Source organism: Petaurus breviceps, unplaced genomic scaffold (genome assembly GCF_028583685.1).
Source record: "Petaurus breviceps papuanus isolate PSGF00001 unplaced genomic scaffold, PetGlider_PUasm1.0 140, whole genome shotgun sequence".
Classification (NCBI taxonomy): Eukaryota; Metazoa; Chordata; class Mammalia; order Diprotodontia; family Petauridae; genus Petaurus; species Petaurus breviceps.
In genome coordinates this window covers 49,679,070-49,704,148 of record NW_027185698.1, presented here as the reverse complement: position 1 = coordinate 49,704,148, position 25,079 = coordinate 49,679,070, and the positions used below count along the sequence as shown (strand labels likewise).

Here is a 25,079-nt window from a genome sequence, read left to right as displayed (position 1 = left end):
TCCTTTGTTGAACACAAAGCCATCAATTATAAACACATCATTTACAGAAAATGTATTGCATCTACACTCCTAAAGTATCAAGAACCTATCAGAATCTTGATAGCAGAGTTTTTCATAAGGGTACACAGAGACAATCTATAAGGCAGGCAGCTAGAACCTACAGTTTAACTACATTTAACTCACCAAGTACACAGATAAATAAGTCTGTAACGAGTCAGACATCTTACTTAATGTATAAACCCAGGTAACAAGGAAGCCCTAACCTTCAGTGAGCTTAAGCTTAGAATTCTCATGGTCCTCCTTCACTACTTAAAACAAAGACATGTGTGCTTGCATGTGGGAAGAAGCAAGTGGGTGGGGAATGATGATCACTTCAGTCTCTTTACTTCCTCACTCCTACTGCCTTCCTATTCTCCCTCTGTTCTGTCCTGTGCCATATCTGGTCCTTCAGGATCAGTCTCCTCAGCCTTCCAAGGTGAAAATTAACTGGTCTGCTCCATACTAATGTGCTCACAGGAGAAGAGATGCAGCAATTCTTTAGGACTCTCCCTTCAGTTCCTTAGCTACATGTGCAATACAGAACAAGGGTCTTCTAGAGATAATTATTTGTTCTTTCTATTGCAAAATAATAAATCAGATAAACTAATGAAAATATAAACAAATATAGATGAAGCTGGCATAAAAATTCTGGCACCAATATGCATGTATATATACTTTATATTTGCCAGTGTATGCCATATATTCTAGGCATATAAATGTATACATATGTACACGAAACCATCACAATTATACTTACTGAATAAAAACAAGCGATGGTGTGCCTTGTGTCTAGCCTAGGTCTTTGCTGAGGACTACTTTTACCAGGGTTTAAGGCCATAGTTTTCTTCTCCTATTGCCCAACCCTATTCCCCAATTTGTAGAGCTATATTTTAAAAGCAGAAGTTTTCTGGACCTTCTTCAGGGAAAAATACAACACATACTATTTTGGAGAAACTAGTCTAGAAGCAATTGCTCCCAATTATTCATTTTCAAGGTCTTACCAAGGATAGAAAGCAATAATTAGCCATCTACCTCATGTAAAGACCTACCAAAAGACCTAAAAGAAATCAACACATTTCTGTAGTTACAAAGCATCTCTTACCAAGGATCTTATATCAACAAAGGTAGCCAGGTTCTACTCCACCCTCAAGCCTAAAACCAGGTTGAAATAGAGTCCACTTGTTCCTAACAAAAGGTTCTCTTCTACCTCTCCTAAGATCCCTCAAAGAAAAGGGCATTTGATCACCTCCCACTGAATATGTTCTGGATCAGACTAAGTGCAATCAGAGATGGACTTGATAAAAATTGAAAGATAGTTAGACTCTTACTTACAATGCAGTGAACAATGCAAACATTTTTGTTGTCTTGTTTTAGCCATAAATGCATATTCTTACAGATGTTATAAAGGTTTTGAAGGTTTGGTGCACGTCTTGCTGGCCAACCACATTCTGAAACCTAAAGGGGAAAAGTTGGAGAAGACTCAGTTAAGAGTAATCAAGTTCTTTCATACCATCAAAGCTATTTTTTGTCATTCTTAATTTTCCCTATTCTCATTTTTTACAAATATAAAAGCAATGTACACAAAATGTGTGTACTATAAAAAATTTATTAAAGTGACAAAATTTAATGCTGATAGGGAGATGGAAAAGCAGGCAAGCTAATTTCACTGTTAGTAAAGTTCTGAATTTGTTCAACTGTTTGGGGAAACAATTTTAAGAAGAGAGAAGAGATCTATCCACATCCTCTGACCCAACAATCCCAATTAAGGTTTATCAACTTATACTCTAAGGCAGGAGATCTTAATGTTTTTAGTGTGCCATGGAGCCCTTTGGTATCTACAAAGTCTATAATTGCTTTCTCAGAATTACGTTTTTAAATGCATAAAATGTTTAATTAGCACTACGAAGGAAACCATTAATACTGAAATACAGGTATCAAAGTATTTAAAAAACAAATTCACAGACCTCAAGTTAAGACCCCTGCCCTAAGGCAAGCAAAAGACCTACTGGTACAAAAATATTCACAGCAATAATATAAGAAGCATAATAAAAATAAGAAATAAAAAAAAAATTCAACTATTAAGTATCTATTATGTACTAGGAGGAGGCAGCTAGGTAGCTCAGTGGATAAAGCACTGGGCCCAGAGTCAGAAGACTCATCTTCCTGAATTTTAATTTGGCCTCAGACACTTCCTACTGTGTGACCCTGGGCAAGTCACCTAACTCTGTTTGCCTCAGTTTTCTTATCTGTAAAATGAGCTGGTGAAGGAAATGGCAAATCACTCCAGTATCTTTGCCAAAAAAATCACCCCAAATTGGGTCACAAAGAGTTGTACACAACTGATAATAACTAAACAACAAAAAAAAGATATACTAGGTACTGCGCTAGATGAGGATATAACTATACAAATGCAATGATCCCTATCTCTAAGGTGCTTACATTGTAATGGTAATGAGGACATATATAATGATAGACAGATTAATTACAAAGTAGTCTGAGAAAGGGAGGACACTAGCAGTTGAAAGAATAAGGAAAGGCTTCAGATAAAAGCAATGCTTGAGATGCATCTTGAAGAAGAGTGGGATTCTGAGGAGGGAATACATTCTAGGCATGGGAAGAAAGCAAGTGTGAATGCATGGAGATGGGAAACTGCATGTTGTGTGTGATGAAGAGAAACATTTAGCTAGATTACAGTGTGGGAGGGGGAATAAGAGGAAATAAAATTAGGACAGCTTGAAGCAAGATTGTGAAAAGCCTATGAAACTGAAACCGAGAATGTGATTCTAGAGGCCTGAGGAAGTTGCTAGACTTGACTGAGTAGGAGAGTGACATGGTCAGATCTGCATTTAAGGAAAATCCTTTTGGTATCAATGTGGAAGGTAGACTGAGGGGACGAGACAGATTCATGAGTCACAGAGACCAATTAGGAGTTACAACGATCTAGGCAAGAAATGATGAGGACCTGAATCAAGGCAGTAGCTCTATGAGCAAAGAGAAGGATGGGGGTACTTTGTCTCACTACCGTGTTTCCCCGATAATAAGACCTATCCCGAAAATAAGCCCTCCCCTTACTGTGTAAGATTCCTCTAAAATAAGCCCTCCCCCGAAAATAAGCCCTATTGAGAGTGCTACTGTAGTGAAGGTGATCCCCTGCGCTACACACTACATTACGGCACCCTCTGTATGCACCGTCCCCCCCCCCCCCCGCTGGGTGAAACGCACGCTGCGCTCCGAGCTGCATCCAATCAGAGCTGCAGCAGTGAGCGTGTCATCCTGTTCTTCCCTAGTGATTTGCTTATTGAATAAAGGTACATTTTTTGGTTCACATTTACCTGTTTATTAAAATTGCTGTCAATGTTCATTAAAATAAGCCCTCCCCTGAAAATAAGCCCTCTGATGTTTTTCTGTCCAAAAAATTTAATAAGACAGTGTCTTATTATCGGGGAAACACGGTAGAAGTGGCAGGTTTAGCAACTAATTGTTCATGTGAAATGAGCAAGAGTGAGGAGCCCTGGGTAAGGCCAAGGTTACCAACCTAGCCGACTCAAAGTACGGTGGTTCTTCAGACAGAAACAGGAAAGCTTAGTAAGGGGGTGGTTTGAGGGAAAGAAGATGAGTTTGGTTTTGTACATGTTTAGCCTGAGATATCTCCAGGACATTCAGTGAAGTGGAATTGAAGTTCAGGAAGATAGCATCAAATGGGGCACAAGGAGGCAAAGATTTTAAACGAGACCACCAAGGATAAAGATCACATGTAGATGTATTGGCCTTGGCAAGGAGAAGGGCCATTTCACTGTCACAGACTGGGAAAAAGAAGGTGAGAATAGGAGATGATGTCACAGAGTTTTTAGATGAAAAGAAGTGAAGAAGGAATGGCTCACATCAGATGGTCTCAGTTTCTTCAGCAGAGAGAGAAAGAGGTAAAGGTTTGAGGAAAAAAGAGAGGGGCAAAAAGCATGTGCCCAACAACTGAGGAGTAACTAACTAAACCATGGAACAGAAATGTAATGGTATACTGGTGCCCCATAAAGAATGGTTGACTATTCATTGAATTATATCCTATTTAGAGAGATTCAAATGAGTTGTTAGAAAAAAAATTCTACATAAATCAGCCCTTCTTACTCTATGTAGCTCAAAATGCATTCTCTTGTCTGTGATTTTTATTGATATAGGTAATAAATTTATATACTGAAAATCCTTTAAAAAAAGAATGAATACAAGATGAAAAGGGAAGACATGTAAAGAAGTACAAAGTAAAAAAAGGGCAGTGACAATGCTAGGGCTATTCAATAAATACTTGATAAATACTTGACTTGAATTGAAATAGGGAAAGGGAGCAATGTGGGGAGATAACAGGAAGATAATGGAAGAGATTAAAAAGAATAAGAGGAAGAGGCGGCTAGGTGGCACAGTGAAGAGAGAACCAGCCCTGGAGTCAGGAGGACCTGAGTTCAAATCTGACCTCAGACACTTAACACAAAAACTAGCTGTGTGACCTTGGCAAGTCACTTAACCCCAAAATTGCCCTCCAAAAGGCAACAAACAAAAAGAATAAGAGGAAGACCTAAGGATGTCCCTTACAGTTATCCAGTGTCAGGGCGAAGCCTCCTCCCTTCATGCTAAATAAATAGTTCAAACAATTCTCTCTACTTCTAAGACTAACCAGATAAAGCACAACCTGGGGACATGCTTTCTTTATTCCTGCCTTCCCAGGCCACTCCCCCTGAATACCTCTCTCACACACACTGTTTTTCTTGTTGCCGTGTAGTTCTACTGAATTTGAAAGTTAAATTTAAGGTGAAAGCTAACCTTTACAGATTGAAATGAGAAAAGTATATAGAAATCAAATGAGAGCTGCTTCCAAGACAAAGCTGTATTTATTTCCCAATGACTATATGTACACTCTAACCTGCAGCAGGGCTGAAGTGACAATAACAATAAAAATCTGCCACTTACCCGATTATGAAATCGGGAAGGCCTGTATGTTCTTGGAGAGAGATTGTAAACAGCATAATGTCCAGGATGCTTGGAGTCCAAAAACAACCGCACATCTTCTATGTTATTTTTGAGAGCTGATTCTACACCTTCTGCTGGAAAGGACATCACTGAAATGAGAGGATTAGCATGTTAGGCATTCACACACTGATCACAGACACCCCTGATGAAAAATGCCTTCAAGGCCTGGTGGTAGAGCACAGGGTCAGCTAGAGAAGGACAAAACCTCAAAGGACAAGCTTGTCTTGTAGCAAAGCAAGCAGTATGGCACAGAGGAGGATGCAAACAGAAAGGATGCAGCCCATCCACTGCCTGCCTTTCCTCAGCCTGAGAGACAAGAGCCCAAAGGGAAGATTTCTGTATTGGCAATAAGGGGCCAGGGGAAGTCAGTCTTCAACTGTGCAGCTCACAGACACTCAGGTCTGCTGCTTCTCTGTCTTTCTTCAACTCTCCAGCATGGGGGATGTCTGAGCTTATTAGCAATGACATTAGAGGCGCTCAGAGGAGAGAAGAGAACACTAAACAGACTATTCTGCTATGTGTTCACAAGGTCATTACCTAGAAGTAAGACACATAACAGGGAAAAGATGAACAAGAAAGTTGAAGCTACTGGGAAAAAAAATAAGGTTTTTGGACTGTGGATTTCAAATATTCATGTTTTCTATGAGACTACATACTGTCTCAAGAGCATCTATACTAGTATCAAGGGATTCTTCCATGAAAGAAGGGGACTCAACTTTGGTAGGACTGGACTTTATGCTGTCAAATGTCTGATAGCATACTCCAGGACGCTACCCTTTAGTCTGTGCTTTCTCCTCCCGGCCTCCATTCTAGGACACGTGTGCATGCATGTGCAACACTCACAGACGGCCCTTAATATCTGTGTTCCCATTACATTTAGCCCTGGCCTCCTCTGTTGTCATGTACTGTCAGAAGCACACCAAAGAGAACCCACCAAAGATATCATCAGGCTTAGACCTGGAAGGGAGAAAATAGGAGGGAAAAGCTATGTTTAATTTCTAACAGTCCCTCAGTCCTTTCTGAACATTCCCTTCCCTTAACACCTCCCTCTATTAGCTGGATGGTTCTGAGCAAGTCACTACCCATCTCATCTAGGTCTTGGGTTTCTTCTCTGTAAGAAAAGGGATTTGAATAGATAATCTCTAAGAATCCTGCCAGTTCTAAATGTGGATTACTACAGAAAAGCAGATAAGTAAGTGAGACAGAGAGATAAGCTTTTTAATTTCAAATACTCTCATTCCAAGAATGAAAATGGTAATTAAGATCAAGTGAAACCCTTTCTTGTGCTCACCAGCTGAGAAAAGCATCACCATTCCAGGGTGCTACATTGAGGTCTTAGGATGTACAAGAAGTTCCCAGGAACAGGAAAGGTATTAGTGAAAGTGGGAGATTCACAGAAAATACAGAATTTGAGAGCCTTAGCAGAAACTTTTCTATAATTTTTACTGGGTTATACAAATTTTAAACATACCAATAATGGAAAGTTTCCCTGAGCCCAATTAGTAGGATAAACAATCAATATCAATTATTTATTCCTTACCTCACAGCATCAATGTTGTGGAAAGATCCCTACTGGTGACAGGATTCTAGTATGACTCCACCTAGACCCGATATCACATAAACTCAGCTGACACCAAAGACAGATGGGTGCAAGAGGCCAACTTCCTGAAGATTCACCACATCCCATGCCCACGGCCACAAATCCCCAAAGAGAACAAGGAGCAACTCTCAGTTGACCAGATGCCCTATTTCTTGTCAGCTGGTTGTATTAGGGAATAGGAGAAAAGTAGCCTGCTCCAAAAATCTGGCCTCATAAGCCAGGGACTCCCAATTCTCTTCCTCTATCAAATGCAGTAAATAAGCCTTATTTAAATTCTAAAAACATTAACTGACTACCTACTATGGCTAGGACATTAGAAGATATAATGTGCTTTCATGTGTGTTTCAAAAAATATTTGTTAACCAATACTTGGGAAGGATGAGGGTCGTTATAGAATATATATATAAAACTTTTATTTATTAACTTATAAACATTAAGTTATATAATAACTATGAATCTTTGAAAAACATACCAGCAATTCTAGATGTGATGTACGAAATATCCAAATCTCCTTTAGCATAACTGAAATTGAAATATAAAGTTAGTTACTTCATGAAATTTTATACTTAAATTAAGATATAGCTTAAATTGGAATTTTCTCATGTTGAGGGTCCTAAGAGTATATCATGATTTGTATATATTGGTACCCTAATTTTTTTTAAAAGTTAGGAGCTAGCATGGGAGTGACTATATTAATCTCACCAAAAGACATAAAGGAGGGGCAGCTAGGTGGCGCAGTAAATAGAGTACCGGCCCTGGAGTCAGGAGGACCTGAGCTCAAATTTGGCCTCAGACACTTAACACAAAAAAAAAACCTAGCCATGTGACCTTGGGCAAGTCACTTAACCCCAAATGCCCTACCTTCCCCCCTCCAAAAAAACAGCAAAAAGAAAAATCTAAAAAAAAAAAAAAAGACATAAAGGAAATACTATAGATATGAGTGATAGGAAGAAAATCCATGACAACAGAAAAAAAGAGTCAAGGAAATGGGTAACTCTCCTTCAGAGAAACAGGGAAGGTTTAGCCACACAAATGAAAGGAAAGGGTTTGGATAAGCTAGACTGGTACAATGGAGGTTGTTTGTGAGGGAGTGGGTAACCAAGAAGAAGACACAGAGGCAAAAAAATTCTACAAATGCTGGCAAGTAGAAGGATAATAGCAACAGAGTTGAATGGAATTGTTGGACAAAAGGGTAGAAAGTTAAAAAATAAAGGGGAGACAACAACAGATGGCTTAGGGATAGTTCAAAGCAAGGATGAGGCTAGAGTGAGGGTTGAACTAATCCATTTAATTCTTGGGCTATGATCATTCATATCACAATGACTTTTCCAACTTTTGCTGCCACCTGATTTAGCCAGAACCAATCAGGACCTGTATGTATCCTATTCAGTTTGAAGGCAAAAGTTAGCTACTGTTTGTACAAACCAAAACACTAATTCCAATTTCAAAGATAAAAGGAATAGAATCTCAATTAAAAGAATAATGGGGGGGGGGGGGAAAATAGAGTGGCCCTGGAGTCAGGAAGACCTCGATTGCCCCCCCCAAAAAAAAAGAAAAGAAAAAAAGAGTAAAGACTATTTTTATTACATGGTGAGACTGTGTCACCAAATGAGCTGAGATTTGCTCAAAATTACAAATGATCCCGATCTCATTTTTTTTAAGATGGCATATCACCAAATCTCAGCAATTAGGAGGAACCTCATAGATAATGCTGTCCATGACATACCTAAACAAGAATCCCTGCTACAAGATACCTGATGTCCTTCAACAAGGGGAAATCCTTTACTCTCAAGGCAGTTCATTTCATTCCAGGATAGCTTGAATTATTAAGAAACTTTCTGATAACAAGTCTAAATTTGGTCCTTTGGAAATTCCACCTATTATTCCTAACTTCTGCCCTCAGGGGTCAAACAAAACAAATATGATTCCCCTTCCATGTGATAGTCTTTAAATACATACATATATCTATCATGCCCTTTCCTCCAGGTTTTCTCTTCTTCAGGCTAAACAGCCCCACTTCCTTTAGCAGAATCCACATATGGCATGATCTTGGGGCCTTCTGCATCCTGGCTGCCTTCCTCTAGATGTTTACCAGTTTATTATTGTCCTTCCTCAAATGCAGAATTGAACACAATAGACCAAATGTGTCTTGACTAGATCAGAATATAAAAACACTAACCCCTTTCTAGTCTTGAATTTTTCTCTTTCAATGAAGCCCACCACAGAATTAGCTGACATATCACACTAGTGACTCCATGCAGCTGAAGTACACTAAAACCCCCAGATCTTTTTCAAACAAGCTGCTAACAAGTCATTTATCCTCCTACCTTGTATTTGTGAAGGAGATTTTTGGAACACACTGTAAAGTCTTCCCATTTACCATTAATAAATATCATCTTATTCAATCTTGCAGCATGTTGCAAATAATCGTGATTCTTTTGGATCCTGATTCTGTTATACAGCGTGTTAACTATCCCATCCAGCACTGTCTCATCCACAAATGTGATAAGCAAGACTATGGACATCTTTATCCAAGTCACTGACAAAAATGTTAAACAGAACAGACCAAAAACAAATACCTGGAACATTTCACTTAAGATCTCCTTGAAGGCTGACATAGAATTACTAATGACTAATTTGTGGGTCCAGCCAAGACACCAGCTCTGAATTCACCTAAAGGTACCACAATCTACCTCTTTTCTCTCCATTTTGTCCATAAGAATAGCACTGCAGATTGTCAGATGCTTTGATAAAATCTGGATAAAATATTTCTATGGAATTCTTTCCCCTGATCAGCTTGTCTAGGAACATTGTCCAAAAAGGAAATGTGGTCAGGTTTTGAGTGTCCAACACATACTTCTGATCCCACAGAATTTTGAATGGGCTTCTACAGCTGGTCAGTGATCATTTCAAAGCGGTAATATCTAGCAAAGAGCAACACACACACACAGTGTGAGCCTACAATCAGAGGGAACCCTGAGTCATGGGACATTCCAAACATGCCACATAATTCCTTCCTTTGACGATAGTAAAGTTTGCCTGAATCTGAATCAAACTAGTCTCTGGTTACAGATGCCTCCCAGGTAAGTTAATGAGAACCTAAAAAACTGACCAACTGTCTCTCAGCCTCCTGAGAGTTGAATAGATAAGGTAGAGAGGGTTGAGAGCAAGGTTTGTGATCCTCCAAAGTTGCTTAACTATTTGAGATAAACATCCAGCAAAGCAGATATATGAATAACTGAATAAAGCTGACTTAATCACAGGCTAAGCATATATGCAGAATAACATGAAGAACATATTCTGACATTTATGACAATTCTCAGATGGATGCAACAAGTAGAATGCTGAACCTGAAGTCAGGAAGACTTGAGTTCAAATCTTACTAAGACATTATGTGACCCTGAGCAGGTCACTTAGCCTCTCAGTCTCCATTTCCTCATCTCTAAAATGGGGATAATAACAGCACTTTTCTCATAGGTTGTTGTGAAGAACAAATGAGATAACATATGTAAAGCACTTCGAAGTCCTTAAGGGCTGTGTGAATGAAAGTTATTGTTATCATTTCCTATCTACTCCCAACACACAAAACCCACCAGGCTGGGAATCCCCCTACCCAGGGAGGAAGAAACAAGAGACAGCAGTTTTGGCTGCCTATGTCTCATGTTCTAATAGCCTGGCATTCATCCACATGAATTACTGTCTGTGTGCCTAAGGTTGGAAACTATTACATATAGGAGAAGAGAAGCACACACGAACCTGGGGAGAAAGAGAAGAAACAGACAGAAGGCTGGTGGGAGGAAGAACAGGGAACAACTGATCACGAGGTGAAACAAGAGAGGAAGTACACAGTCCACAGTAAAAACAAAAAGTATTCTTGACAAGGCTGAATCATGACCCTGCATCTGAACCCCGCCTCGGGAACTCCTCTGAGATGACCAAAAATACCATATCACAAGTGGAGTTATTCTGTCCCCATTCCATGCTATTTCCAGGTTTCACACTTCCACGACCTCTCAATAAGGATTTGATTCAAATGGCTCCAATAAGAACAAATTCGTTCATGTATCTTATGACACAGGATCATACCTGGTAAAGTTTTCATTATCAAAGGTAAAGCACAAGGAATTTGTGGTGAAGAATGATGTGATGAAAATGTGTGTGTGAATGTGTGTCTGCATGCATGTGTGCAAGTATATGTGTATCTCTGTGTGTATACAAGCATGTGTGCACACGCCTAAGGTAATCATGAGCTAAATAAATTTAGTTCAAGTGATTAGAGTACTGTTAAAATAAAGCCAAGAAATCACTGGTTTAATCCTCACAAGCCAATTAGCTTCAGAGAAAAACCAAGTTCTCCACAATTGGCTACACCACAAATCCATGCTGATGGTCACAAAAGGGACTGAATGGGAATGGGAACGGCTTGGCACAAACCATCACCATGAGGAAATACTACCCAATCACGTCTACACATGACAGAGAGGTTGACATATATGCAATTTAAAAGGGAAAACTGTATCTATAAGTAATTAACCCCTTTCCATAATTAACTTTTCTTCACTCAAAACATAGAGATTTTAGTCAATAAGTTTTAAGCTAATCAGACAAATTATTCTGTCATTTTTCTTCAGATGAGAGCAACCCTGCCAATTCTTGGTTTCTTTCATGAAGCTGATTAGATGCAAGGAAGTTAAATAGGAGGTAGGTAAAAAAAAAAATTAGCAAAGTCTTTTAGAGAAAACTGTTATCCAATACCCAGAAACATGCTGGGCAAGCATTAATAACACTTCCGAAGAGACTGATTACAAAAAGATGGCATGCTGGCAGCTCTTTGCAATTAAACAATAAGTCATTCGAGATTTTTTAAAGAATTATATTTCTATCACCCATGGCTAAACTTAGGAAGATAAAAGCTAAAAATTTATAAAGACAACTGATTTGCATAAAGCAAACACACAGCATGCATATTTTACCTGGGGCTGTAAACAGGCGAGGTACAAAAGGATAAATAAAATGCAAAAAAGAAAAAGCAATGAAAATGAGGCAAAAAAATTTTTAAAGGATGATGGGATAAACATGGGATAAAGTGCCTGCAAAACTACAACCCAATTTTTTTTCACAAGCTTTCTATGGGACGACACATACCAGACCCTAAGACCATATAACAAATTCAATTTCTCCCCCACCTGAACACACATCTTTATATAAACGCTGATATGAGCTGCAAATAACAAATAACTGCTATAATTCTAATTACCCCCCCCCCAAAGCAACCAGAACCCATTCTGGAAAGGAACAACTACAGCAAGTTGGGCAAAGGAAGTGCAGGATATCTATGAATGATGCCTTCAGATGAAGGGTCAGGCCAGAGATCACTCACTGACCTCCATCAGGGTACAATCTTTAGGAGCAACAAGTGAAAATGAATCACTTCCATTACCCTTCAGTTCCCTGGGTCACATATGGCAGTGTCACCTCCAAGAAATGAGTATCGATAAGATGAACCCAAGATATCATACTGCTTCATGGCAATCAAGTCAACACCTCCCCTCCTGCTCCATGTTAGTCTACAGTCTAATGAAACAATTAATCCTTCAAGATGGCTTCTTTTTAAACCCTTTAGAAATATAAGGACCAAAACTCCATTCCTTTTCACATAATTAATTACTTGCAGAGAAGCTAAGTCAGGGGAACCTGAACTACACACATGACCTCCAGAAATAGTAACCAATAATTTCACAAAGCATAACAATTCACTAATTCAGACTAACTTAGAGAAAGGTTAATCCAAATAAAGAATGTTATAAAATATGTTACAAGAAATACAATTTTCTTTCTTTCTAGTACCCACTTTATAGAACGGATAAGGACAATTTGTAATGATCACACTGATTATCTGTATTACCATGTGTTTAGATATAGCTCTCTATAATCCTGCTCCCAATATTAATTTGCCTAGCACAAGGTCCTTTCATAAATAAATAAATTTCATAAAGATTGAATTATGGTTGCATTATTTTATAATAGTGCGCCCACACACTTTTATATGTGAGAAAAGTGGCGAGGGCACAAATATGCCTGCTCACTGGAGAGTTAGAAAGCAAGAACACTGTTCTAGTACCCCATTCTGGAAGCAAAACCTGACTACTCAAATATATCCATATTCCCTCAACCCATGAATCTCTGGTCCCTGAGCCTTCACTCTTTTCTGAAGCCAAAGGGCAGGCATTTGCATCTGGCTAGAACTTAGTAGGAATATTTTCAAGTGAACAAATACGAAAAAGGAAGCAAGAAAGAGCTACAAAAAAAGGTTTCATCCAGAATTCTGATCAAACCAAAAATGTAAAACCTATTCCTGAGTTTTATTTCTTAAATGTGACATAAAAGCCACTAGGTTCTATTCCTTCCTTTCAATAAGTAGGTTTAGCCATTTTTGAAAAATGATCCCTGAATTATAGTTGTATATAACTATATGTGCCCTGAAGGTAGGCATGTTTTCATAAACAAAGGACATCAAGCAACTGTAATGAATAATACCAAAATGACTCACAGACTTATATATTCAGCAATTATTTTAAGGTAGTATTTAAAAAACTAATACTAAGCAGTACTGATGTATAAAAATTAAATGGAAAGCAAAAAGTGCTTATGGAAGCCTATTATGTTTTCCTACTTTTTGATGTAGTGACTAGTGAGTTTCCTGATATTGAAATAAATGTTGCTTAAATATTTTCACGTCAATAACAACTGTTTTCATGTGCCAAGGTAGCCCTGCTTTTCTCCCATTCTAGTCACACAAAACAGTCACATTTCACTAGAAGATGGTAACAGTCTGAACCCTAAGGGGTGATACTTCTGAAGCTTTTTTCTGTAAACTGCAAACAAAGCTTTTCTTCATGAACAAACAGCACAACAAAACTTTTAACAAGCAGTGAAATGTGTGAAAGATTATGAGGCCAATTAACCTCCATTTTTATTTCCCAAAGTCATCTCAAAACTCGAGCACAACCAACCCCGAGATTAGAAAGAAGGCCAACTGAGCTGGAGCCACAGTGGGGAGAGGCCTGGTAAAAGGTTTCCCCAAATTCTTGGAACACTAATGTGTGCAGACTCACAGATCAGGCTGGGTAGTCCCCTTCCTTGATTCTGTTTCTAAAAAAAAAGCATGATGGAGTGAAAAGAGCACTAGGCTTGAAGTGAAAAAACTTAGGTTTGAATATTTGCTCCAACACTTAAAAGCTGGGGACACCCAGCCAGTCTCTTGTCCACTCTAAGCCTAACTTCCAACATATCTGCAATATGTGAATAATCATGCTGATATGATCTATACCACAGGGTCATTGCAGTAAAAGATCCTGGACAAAAGTAAAAGCATATAATTAAACCTAACAGTATTACGGTGTAGGTGCTGGGAGTGTCAAAAATAATTCCCATTTTTGTGGCATTTTAAGATTTACAAGATGCTTTTTTAACAACAACTCTGGTAAGGTCATGAGTGAGTACTATTAATCTCATCTGAGAGATGAAACTGACACTCAAAAAATTTATGTTATTTGTTCAAGATCACAGAGCCCTTGAGTGTTAGAGGCAGAAATCAGAACCAGGTTTGCATACTGCTAGGACTCATCTTTCTCCACTACATTAGGCTGCCTTTGAAGAGCCCCAGTGCTAAGTTGCTCTCACCAGAGTGTTTGACTGCTCCCTTGTGCATAAGTTGGAGAGGAGAAAGGAAAGACAAAAGGTAATGAAAGTGAAGGAACAAGTAAGAAAGGCAGGGTAGGGTATAAAATTCTTAGCTAAAGTGAAGCATTCATAAAATTTCCAGATTTTAGATCTTATCTTCCAGTTGTTCCATTTCCCAGGACTTCCCCCTATGCTACTATCATATGTCCTCCTTCCCCCAAAACAGATGCAGACGTTTGCCCCTATACTTGCCACAGATTAAAAGGACTAGCTTGCAATGCTAATTCCACAACAGAGGATTAGAATGAAGAAATGACAAGGTCTAGTATATACTCTAAAATAATTTATGGAAACCAGGGGTTGTGCTAAAGTAACAGTACTTTGTTATGGAAAAAAATTACATCTTTATTTTCACTAACTGGAATTTTAGCATTTCCTTCAATTATTATTTCTTTAAGCTTGATTCTAAGAAATCCTAAGAAAGGGTCAATCTATAGATTTCACCAAGCTGAAAAAGGGTTCCGTGACACAAAAGACAATCCCAACCCTAGAACAGACTAAAATTCAAATTATGCTACAACAGATATGAAGCCATAAACAAAAAAATCAGTATTTCAGAGTTATTTTCATTAATTATCCACTTATATTTTATTTAGCTTGTTTATCTTAATTTCAGTGGAAACGGAATTTCACTAGGATACTTACTTAGCAACAGACTGGATGACTTTGGAAGAAGTATCTTTGATGTTAGTAAAAAATCGTTCGGTTCCTCCTCTAAGTATGTCAAAGAAACCACTATAGGTCTGATCACACTCTGCAACTGTCATGCCTAAAAGTAAAGAAGATAACACAGAATATAATTATTAGAGGCACAATCCTATCCCAAATGACAAGTATATCACATCCTTCCTACTTATATATACATTCCAATCTGTCATGATATTTTGAAAAAAGGGCACTCAGGGTAGCAAGAAACAGGACCACTTATGCCTCTCCCTAGCCATGAAAAGGAGGGGACCGATGGCCACCAGAACATCTGCCTCACATTATATGATCCAAAAAGTACTCCACCAGATGTACTCAGTTCTATCTGAACCCTTGCCTCTGCTCCTTTAAGACACTTCTGGAGCTTCCCAAGGGCCCTCATTTCAATCTACTCTCTTAAGTATGGCAACTTAGTGTCCTACAGAACCACCACTGCCTATTTCCCCATTTTTTTGTTTCCAGAAAAATTTAAAAATGAATGCCTACATTTAAGTGTTGGCAACAAGTTTCAAATTCAAGTTGTCAAGCTTTACTTGACAAGGCTAGAAAAAGGAAAAAAAATATTGTTAATAACTAATAGTTTCTAACTACTTCTCAGTTAGCAAGGAAATTAAATGAGCAACAAATCTTCCTAAAAACTGAATTTTACCAGAAAGGTAATAGCAGATAGGTTTAACATCATTTCATCAACCCATTCAGTTACTGTATTGGTATAGACTGCTAACATCAGGCAGTTCTAATTTTGCGTATTTTTTCCACTGATACTAGATCATCTGTTTAAATGTAGTTCAATGTGATTTTACGTGAGAAAATGCTTTTTGACATCATTTAACTCCCTCAGAATCCTCACATATAAAAATCACAGAATCTCAAAAACTGAGACGTCATAGACTCAATTCAAATGATGCATAGAAAAATAACCCCTCTACAGCATATATACCACATGCAAGACAAATCCCTTCCATTTCTTTAGTTCTCTGATTTCTCACAAAATAATTTTGAAAATTTTTTTGTGCAGGTTTCTACTCAAAAATATGACATGTGTCATTGTTATTATAAAGGGTATTTCTCCTTCTACCAGGGATTTCTTGATGATGATAAATAAAAACACAGATTTGTCTTATATCCTACTTACCTACAGTAATGTATTAACTCCATTGTTTTAAATGATTGGCTTTTCTGTGCATACAAATCTTGGGATTTGCAAAATTTTAAATTCTTCATTGCCGGTGTTTACTTCCCTTAATGTTATTCATGCCTTACTGTTATTACTAAGTTTTCTAAAACTATATTAAATTGGAGTGGTAAGAGTGGACATCCCTTGTTTCACAACTGTTTTTAAAGTGAGTACTTAAATAAGTGATTCTCTATGGCACATAAATATTAGCTTTTGGTTTCAAATATATCCTTTCAACCATACTTTGGAAAGATACTTCTATTGATTTTATCAAAGGATTTTTGGGCATCTACTATATGGTTTTTATTTTTCTCTTGCTATCAAGTTATAAACAGAGTACTTAATAAATTCTTACTATATACCAGGTACTAAGCACAGTGTCAGGGATACAAATACAGCCAGTCCTTGCCTTCAAAAACCAATATTCTAATAAGAACAGATAACACTTAAGGGGAGCTGGAAAGGGTAGAAAGGAAAGAAGTAGCATGCTGTGGAGAAAGTTGGGAAGTAATGGGGACACCTGGTTCTGGGCAAGATAAGGAGAAAGTTCACCTCACCCCAGAGGTGGAGTCTAAAGTTCTGGGTGAGGGTTGGAGGGGGGCCAGGAGGATGATAACAGGAGTAGAAGCAGCATGGTGTGCTGATGGCTGGGAAAGATTTAACATAGTGACTGTTTTGTTAGTATTTAGTATTTTGATATGAATATTCATTCTTGATATTGGTCTCTAATTCCTTTTGTCAGTTTTCCTTTTTCTAGTACAAGGAATGCCTAGAAAGAGTTACTGAGCCTATGATCTTGCTTTATGTACTTGGCATAATAAAAGAATTACTTTCCTTTTAAAAGTTTTACTGCATTCATTTTTGGGACGTATCAAAGACTGGTGTCTTTTTCAAAGACTTATTTCTTCATCTGAGATTACTCCATGTGGGTTGTCCACTGTTAGTTTAGATACTTTAAATTTTGACAGATAATCATCTATTTTTTTTTAATTCTGAAATATATCAGCACAGAGCTTTGTGCAATAAACCGATCTTTTTTTTTCTTTTGTCCTTATGATTTGCTTTCTCATTTCCAATTTTGAGGATGTGGATTTACTCTTCTATAAGATTTGCTAGCTTTATAAATTATCCATTTTACTCTTACAAGGAGAGTAGTTTTGGAAGTTAACACCTGAATTTATTTTATTTTATTCTTAAAAGGAAAAGCAAGCAGTAGACAACAGAAATTCAGAGTTTGTGTACAATCTCTTTCTGTACCATTTTATATTTGAAAACGTCCATCTTTGTTTTTTTTTGGTAAGGTCAAAATAAAAAGCTAATTTTTTTATATTAAGAACAATTCTTAGATTTTCATTTCAATTATACTATAGAAATCTGATCTTAATTATTTCTCTGCTATATCTATTAATTTATGTTTACGTTTCTTTATAAGGTTTTTATTTGAAATTGTGAAATTTATCTTTCTTACTGATATAGGCAATAGAGATATGAATTTGACCACAAGTACTGTTCTGGATGCATACCATAGATTTTGATTAGTATATTTTTTTCATTAGCTTTGATGTGATATTATTGTTTTTATAATTTCCACTTTCACCCATTAAGTTTAAAATTTCTATGGGGAACTATACCTTTTAGATATGGTTATCACAATTTATTAGTAGTTTTAATGCATTATGGTCTGCAAATGTAATCTGTAGAATTTCTAATTTTGTTTAGATGCCTCTATCTTTTTTGTGACTTAGCACTCTTTCAGTTTGTGTATAAAGTATCTAAAAACAAATGTTCTAGAGCAGGAAAAGATCTTGAAGGAGATCTACTTCAATTTCCTTATTTGTAAAAATGAGGGAAATTATGCTCAAGAAATTAAGTGACTTGCTCAAATTCATATAATTTGTTTTCTGCAAACCTGTGGATGGATTATGGGAGTGTTTTTGTTTTTCTTTTTTTTTCTTTTCCTACTGGGAAGAAATGAGAGGGGATAAAAATAAATGCTTGACAATTATTTAAAATAGAAATTTTTTAAAACTGATGCATGGTAAAGTATACATTTAGTTGCACCAAGTAACCTCCTGATCATTTTCTACAACTTATTGTTGACTTATTTGACATCAATGACAGTTTATGTGGAACTAATAACAAAAGGTTTATTATGTAGAAATTTAATAGTATTTCAGAGATTCTTTATCATACAGAAATAAATTGTATTTCATTAATTGGTTTTTTCACCAAAGATAATCTCTGGCTAACATTAGCTTGATCACATATTTGGTTCCCAAAAAACAAAACTATATTTGAAAAAAGGCAGTCTGGCATAATGGAACAAGTAATGGATTTAAAGAGTCAAGTAATGGATTTAAAGAGTCAAGAAGGCTTGATGTGAGTCAGGGAATTCCACAGACATAGTGTTGCTAACTTCAGCAAGGTATATGACGAAATCTCTCATGATATTCTCATGGAATTATATATTAGCTGGAAAGCTGCAACAAGTAATTTCTAAGGTCTCTATCAACTCAGATTAAATAACTTAATGTTGGTTTTTATCATCAATGGCATTGCGCACAAAACCAAAAGGTTTGTTATGCAGAAATTTAGCAGTTAGGGAGATTCAAAATTGGCTGAAGCACTAGACCAAAACTGACATGATTAATGAAATTACATCAACACCAAGAGAATGATCTAGTAGAATACTCAAGAGGATTATTCCTTGGCCTTGTACCTTTCGGTATTTTTTATCACAGATGGGATACTTACCAATCTTCGAGATGACAAAAAACTGAGAGGAATTAACAAATTAGATTGCAGAGTAAAAATCTAAAAGATGTGAAAATTCAAAACCATAAATAGAATCTTTGTTAATTGTGATACAGAAAAAGGTATAATCATAAAGTAGTATTAAAGAAAATCAACCACACAAGAATAGAAGGTGTGTTATATGAAAAAGATTTTGGAGTTTTAGTGGACAGAAAATTCAGTATGAGTCAATAGCAGGCCAAAAAGTTCAACTTTAGATGTCATATTTTAAGAAAAATATTTAAACTAAACTTGCCTAGAAGGGCAATCAGGATGCTGAAAGTGCTACAGTCCATGGAGTATAAGGAATGGCTGGAATAACTGATGATATCTAGTCTGAAGAGAAACTTTAAAGGGGCACAGTAGTTATCTTTAAGTCAAGTGGACTGTTATGTGAAACAGGGATCAGATTTGTTCTGTGGCCCCATAAAACAAAACCAAGAGAAATGAATGGAAATTGCAAAGAACAGATACAAGCTTGCTGTAAAAAAAAAAAAAAAAGCTAAATACCAATTATACCTGTTCAAAAATAAAATAGGCCACTGCAGAAGGTAGTAAATGCCCCATCAATATGTTTTCTTTTAAGATAAAATTAAATGACTGTCAAGTGTTTCAAAGGGTTGGTTTTATTTTTAGTTCTGTTATAAAGGGTAAAACATTTGGATGTATAAGTGCCAGCATGTCTGAAAAAAAATTAGTGACATTACTCTCTATTCATACCTATACTCTTATCCTCAAGATCAGATACAGGTCAGATGTAACTTAACCAAGTAGTAAGAGTAGTAATGTTTCCTTATAGGCCATGCTTCCCACCTTCATCGATATGACTATTTATGACAAAGGTGAAGATTAAAACTTATTTCAGTCCTTCATCAAAACTCTGTAATTGGCAGTAAAATATCAAATTGGAATATACTGCTTCTTAAGTCATTAACTTTCTATTTATTATTTTGTATTCAAAGCATTTTATACTTCATGTAAAGTGTCTTTCTGCAGCATTTATAAACAAATCTAAATAATAACAATAAAAAATCCTCCTAAATAGACAGATTTACCACCGTAAATCAATGTTCACATAGAGATTTATGTGGAAATTACCATGTATGACATATGCATAAACCAAACACTACAGTAACCAAAACAAATACTAATGACCACATTTTTCTCAGAGAAAAGATGAGGAGAATAAATATGTGTGGGTTACATTGAGGTTAGATGACTTTAAGATTGCTGTAGTGATCCTGGAGCATGTGATAAGTCACTGGAGTTTCCTGAATACAGGCATGATCTGGTTAGACCTTCACATCAGGAAAATCATGTTGAAGCTGAGTGGAGGATGGATGAGAACAAGGAGAGACTAGAAGCAGACAGAACATCCAACAGGCTACTGCAATAATGTAGGCATAAGGTTATGAAGGCCTGAACCAGGGTGATGGATGTCAGAAGAGAGAAGGGAACATTTTCCAAAGATGTTATGAAGGTAAAAATGACAGGCCTTTGCCTGAACCTGTTATTATAAGTGAGATGGTGAGTATTAATTAAGACTTCAGAGGAGGTGAATTATGTATCTTTAATAAAATGATGAAAGAAGAGAAAGAGAGAAGAACAAGGAGCCTCTCTTAAGAATGGAGAGTCTGGTAAGAACTAACAAAGTCCAGGTGAATGTGAGTTTTAAAGGGTCTCAACTCAGAATCATTCCAAGATGTAGGTCAACACAAGCTCTGATGTTGGTATTAAGGATTACAAGAAGTTAAGCCTATTCCTAGGGAGTTCAGTTTGGTACAATTAATGTGATTAAGACCACACTAGGTCATGGCCTGCAATAAAAATTCCTGAGCAAGAAGATAATAGCACCTTTTCCTACAACCAAATATTTCATGAGGACACTATGCTCTTAATTCAGTCACTCATTCATCAAACATGAGGATATCCATCAACTGTGGGAATACCATACTCTCAATTCAGTCATTCATTCACCAGACATTTGAAAAGTATCTATTATATACAAGGCACAAGAGGATATAGGAACCTAGACAATGCCATTTTCATGGTATTTAACAATATGAAAGCAGGTGGTGCAGCGCTGGACCTAGGGTCAGGAAGATATGAGTTCAAACTTTGCCTCAACACTTGATAGTTGTGCAAACCTGGACAAGTCATTTAACCTAGATCTAACTCAGACACTTGATAGCTGTGTGAATCTGGACAAGTCATTTAACCTAGGTCGAACTCAGTTTCCTCATCTGTAAAATGGAGATAATAACAGCACCCACCTCCCACTTGTTGTGAGGAACAAGTGAGATAATATTTGTAAAGCTTTTAGCCCAAGGCCTGGCATGCAGTAGGCACTATAAAAATGTTAGTTATTATTATTATTAATTTATATTGTAAAGAAAGGATGCATTTAAGCAAAGGTGTATTTTAGCACAGCCCTGTCCCAAAGATTCCTATTTAAAACTGAGGCTCTTACACCAAAAGCACACTTAAGTATAGAAAGTCTGATGTTAAACAACAGGGAAACCAACATCAAAATTAAAATGACTAAATATTACTCAAAGGAGTATCAATCAAAATGCTTTCAAATTTGGTTTTATAGAGAATTCCCTACTCACAAAGATAACATGCCATGGATAAGAAAGAAGGCAGATTCAGAGAGTTTTAAAATGAACACGTACCTCCACTGTACACATTGCTGAGTTGCCCCACGGCCTTAGTACTTTGTGGTACTGAACTGAGAGAACCTCTGGGCTGCATGTTATTTCCATAACCACCATTGTGTTCCAGAAGCTGTAAAGAGTCAATACGGTCATATTTATCATTATACACTTTCACGGGTTTTTTTTTTCCATGAAATTTGATACATGAACAAAAATCAGCCAACAAAATGTGCTTATAGTACGTTTTCCAGCACCATAAAGTTGGTACCACCAAAATGGGAATAAATGCCTTTGGCAAAGTTGACTATAAAGTTAACCTCTATCAAGTGAATCCTATTGCCCATTCATGGGCATTTTGTAGTCAAAAATACAAATCCCATGGCAAATCAGGTCCCCCACAAGAATAGGCTAGCAATTATGGCTAGCACAGTCACCAGCTGCTAACAACTAACTGTGTAACATCCCAACAGTGCAAGGCTCAGCTCAAGTTCAATTTTCCTTTGGAGCTTGTTTCCATTCTTCCCTGGGGACTACTTATCATTGGCCACATAGCTGCTCTGCCAGACTCCTTAGAATTTTAACCACTCTAGGACTCCAACTACATAAAGCTCCCAGAAAACGTCATTTCCAACCAGCTGTTCTGCTTGGATTCAACATCAATAATGTGGCTGCTACAAGATAAGCCATCACCTGAAATCTCATTTTGGAAACTGATTCAGCTGTGATCCTCAACTCTACCTTAGCACCCTCAGCTGACTCTCCCCTCTAACTGAAAAACTACTGGTAGGTAAAGCAATAAACTTTTCCAAGGCCCCCTTTTCACTTCTTTTTGTGTGTTGTCTTCCCCATCAGACTATAAAGTCCTTTGAGGGGAGGGGCTGTTCTTTTTCTTAATCGTATCCCCAGTGCTTAGCACAGTGCCTGGCCACAGGAGGTATTTAATAAATGTTTACTGACTCCCAAATTAAGTAATGATTATTTACCAAAAAAAAAATAGGGCTCAGATGCAGCACCACACTTTCTAAGTTTACTTCACAATCTAATACCTGCTATGCCCATTCCAAGCCTTAATCTTAAGATTTTAAATTTAAATTAAGATTTAAATAATGAGTCAGCCTATCAAGCCTATGAATTTGAAGTTTTGCATACTTAACCATAAAGAAGAGATAGAGATATATAGATACATATAGATACAGATATAGATATAGACACAGTGTTATCACATAAATGAAACCCTCCTAAGCTTAAAAGTGCTATAATAATGGTAGTAACAAGAAATGATAATGCTGCTACCTAAAAAAAAAAAGTATGGTTTTCTCAAGTTTCCAAATCTGGAGAAAAGAGTTTTCATGGACTGAAAATGATGAATAAATAAGTAGTTCAAAATCATTTCCTTTATAATGAAAATTATCATCATTAGTTTATATCATTATCCAGGTTTTCAATTAGCTATAGATTTTTCAAAGGACAGCAAGTTATATCCCCAAAGGATACTAACAGGCAGTTTGCAGAAAAAGAAATCAAAACTATTTATAGTCCTATGAAAAAATGCTACAAAACACTACTGATTACAGAAATGCAAATTAAAACAACTCTAAGCTATTACCTCCCACCTATCAGATTAGCTAACATGATAGAAAAGGAAAATGACAAATGTTGGAAGGGATGTGGGAAAATTGAGAAATTAACTGTGCTGCTGGAGTTGTGAACTAACCCAACCATACTGGAGAGCAATTTGGAACTATTCTCAAAGGGCTATAAAAATGTGCATACCCTTTGACCTAGCAACACTACTTCTAGGGCTGTATCCCAAAGAGATTTTATAAAAAGGAAAAAGATCTACATATACAAAAATCTTTATAGGAACTCTTTTTGTGGTGGCAAGGAACTGGAAATTGAGGGAATGTCCATCTACTGCAGAATGGCTGAACAAGCTGTGGTATGTGATTACGATGGAATACTATGTTGTGCTATAGAAAATGATCAACAGGATGCATTCAGAAAAACCTGGAAAGACTAATACTAACTGATACAAAGTGAACTAAGCAAAACCAGGATAACATTGTACACACAGTAATAGCAAAATTGTACAATGATCAACTCTGAAATGACTTAGCTATTCTCAGCAAGACAATGATCAAAGACAATTCCAAAGGACTTATGATGAAAAATACTATCCACCTCCAGAGAAAGAACTTATAGAGTCTAAATGCAAATTGAAGCAACTTTTCAATTTCTTAGCTCTTTTTGTCTCTGTTTTCTTTTACAATATGACTATATGGAAATATGTTGTTCTGTTTGGCCCCAGAGGCCAGAACTAGAAACAATGGTTAAAAATTGCAAAGAGGCCAAATTATACAGATATTAACTTTGCAAGTTGCCTCCAATCTTTTTGAAAATGGGTAGAATATCGTGAATATATTTTTAAAAATTCAGAAAACAAAAATTTTAGTTGAAATACATTAAAATGAGAATCCAAGAACTTTAATTAAATGTTACCCCAGTTTTTGGTGGGGTATCTCCAAAACCTGTCAAACTTGTTTCAAATCATTTTTTCCAAGTTCCAAAGTTCATTTTACCAAGTTTATATCAGAAGATTCACACAGACAAATGTGACATGTATTTTATTGGGAGTACTATACCATACTCTCCTCATAACAAAATAAACTACTAATTTAAAGCAAACAAATATCCTACCAAAGTACAGACATTTGATTTTTGTCTTTGTAGTTATGGATAGATAGCTGCAAATGTTCCATCTCCAATAACTAATGCCCAAAGCAGAAAAGAACATTAATCATGTTCATAAATTATTTTTCTAGCTACATTCTTTATCAAATATGTAAAAGATGATACCTTGATGACTAATCCTGTATTTCATAATGTCAGAATTGCATAAGTCTTACATTTCATCCGAGGAAACCAGACTTGTATGCTATAACATACCCCTGAACAATAAGACAGAAGATTTAAAATAATTATCCTTGAGGAGTTGAGCAACTAATGAATCTGCTAATTGTTCTTACTCATGAAGTTTTTATCAGTTAATACTTGCAAATGCAAAAAATATTTTAGTTCATTCCAAAACAGATCACAAAAAGCAATCCTAATGTTAAGCTTTCTTTTTGATGATTCTTTGGAGGTTTTTTTTAATCTGCATTTCTTTGGTTTTATTTCTTAATGATTAAAAAATTACTTGAACAACAATTTTTGAGATGTTTCAACACTATCAACCTTTCAGCACTCTGACAGAAAACACAGAGACTATAAACTATCCTGTACAAGGCTTATAGTCAAAGATTTTTTAAATTATAATCCAGATAGCCAAAACAACTAAAATCCAGAGAAA

General features: G+C 36.6%; 1 protein-coding gene across 4 annotated transcripts in view; it reads right to left on the bottom strand.

The window, feature by feature from the left end:
- GAK (cyclin G associated kinase) overlaps positions 1-25,079 on the bottom strand; it is a 133,003-nt gene that overhangs the window by 63,507 nt on the left and 44,417 nt on the right. For all 4 annotated transcript variants that reach the window (XM_069072528.1, XM_069072534.1, XM_069072542.1 and 1 more), the window contains 5 exons: positions 21,749-21,860; positions 15,044-15,167; positions 7,128-7,177; positions 4,996-5,144; positions 1,372-1,494 (listed from right to left, as the gene is read on the bottom strand). In XM_069072528.1, the coding sequence (XP_068928629.1) occupies positions 1,372-1,494; positions 4,996-5,144; positions 7,128-7,177; positions 15,044-15,167; positions 21,749-21,860 (558 nt within the window). The remainder of the gene's footprint in view (positions 1-1,371; positions 1,495-4,995; positions 5,145-7,127; positions 7,178-15,043; positions 15,168-21,748; positions 21,861-25,079) is intronic.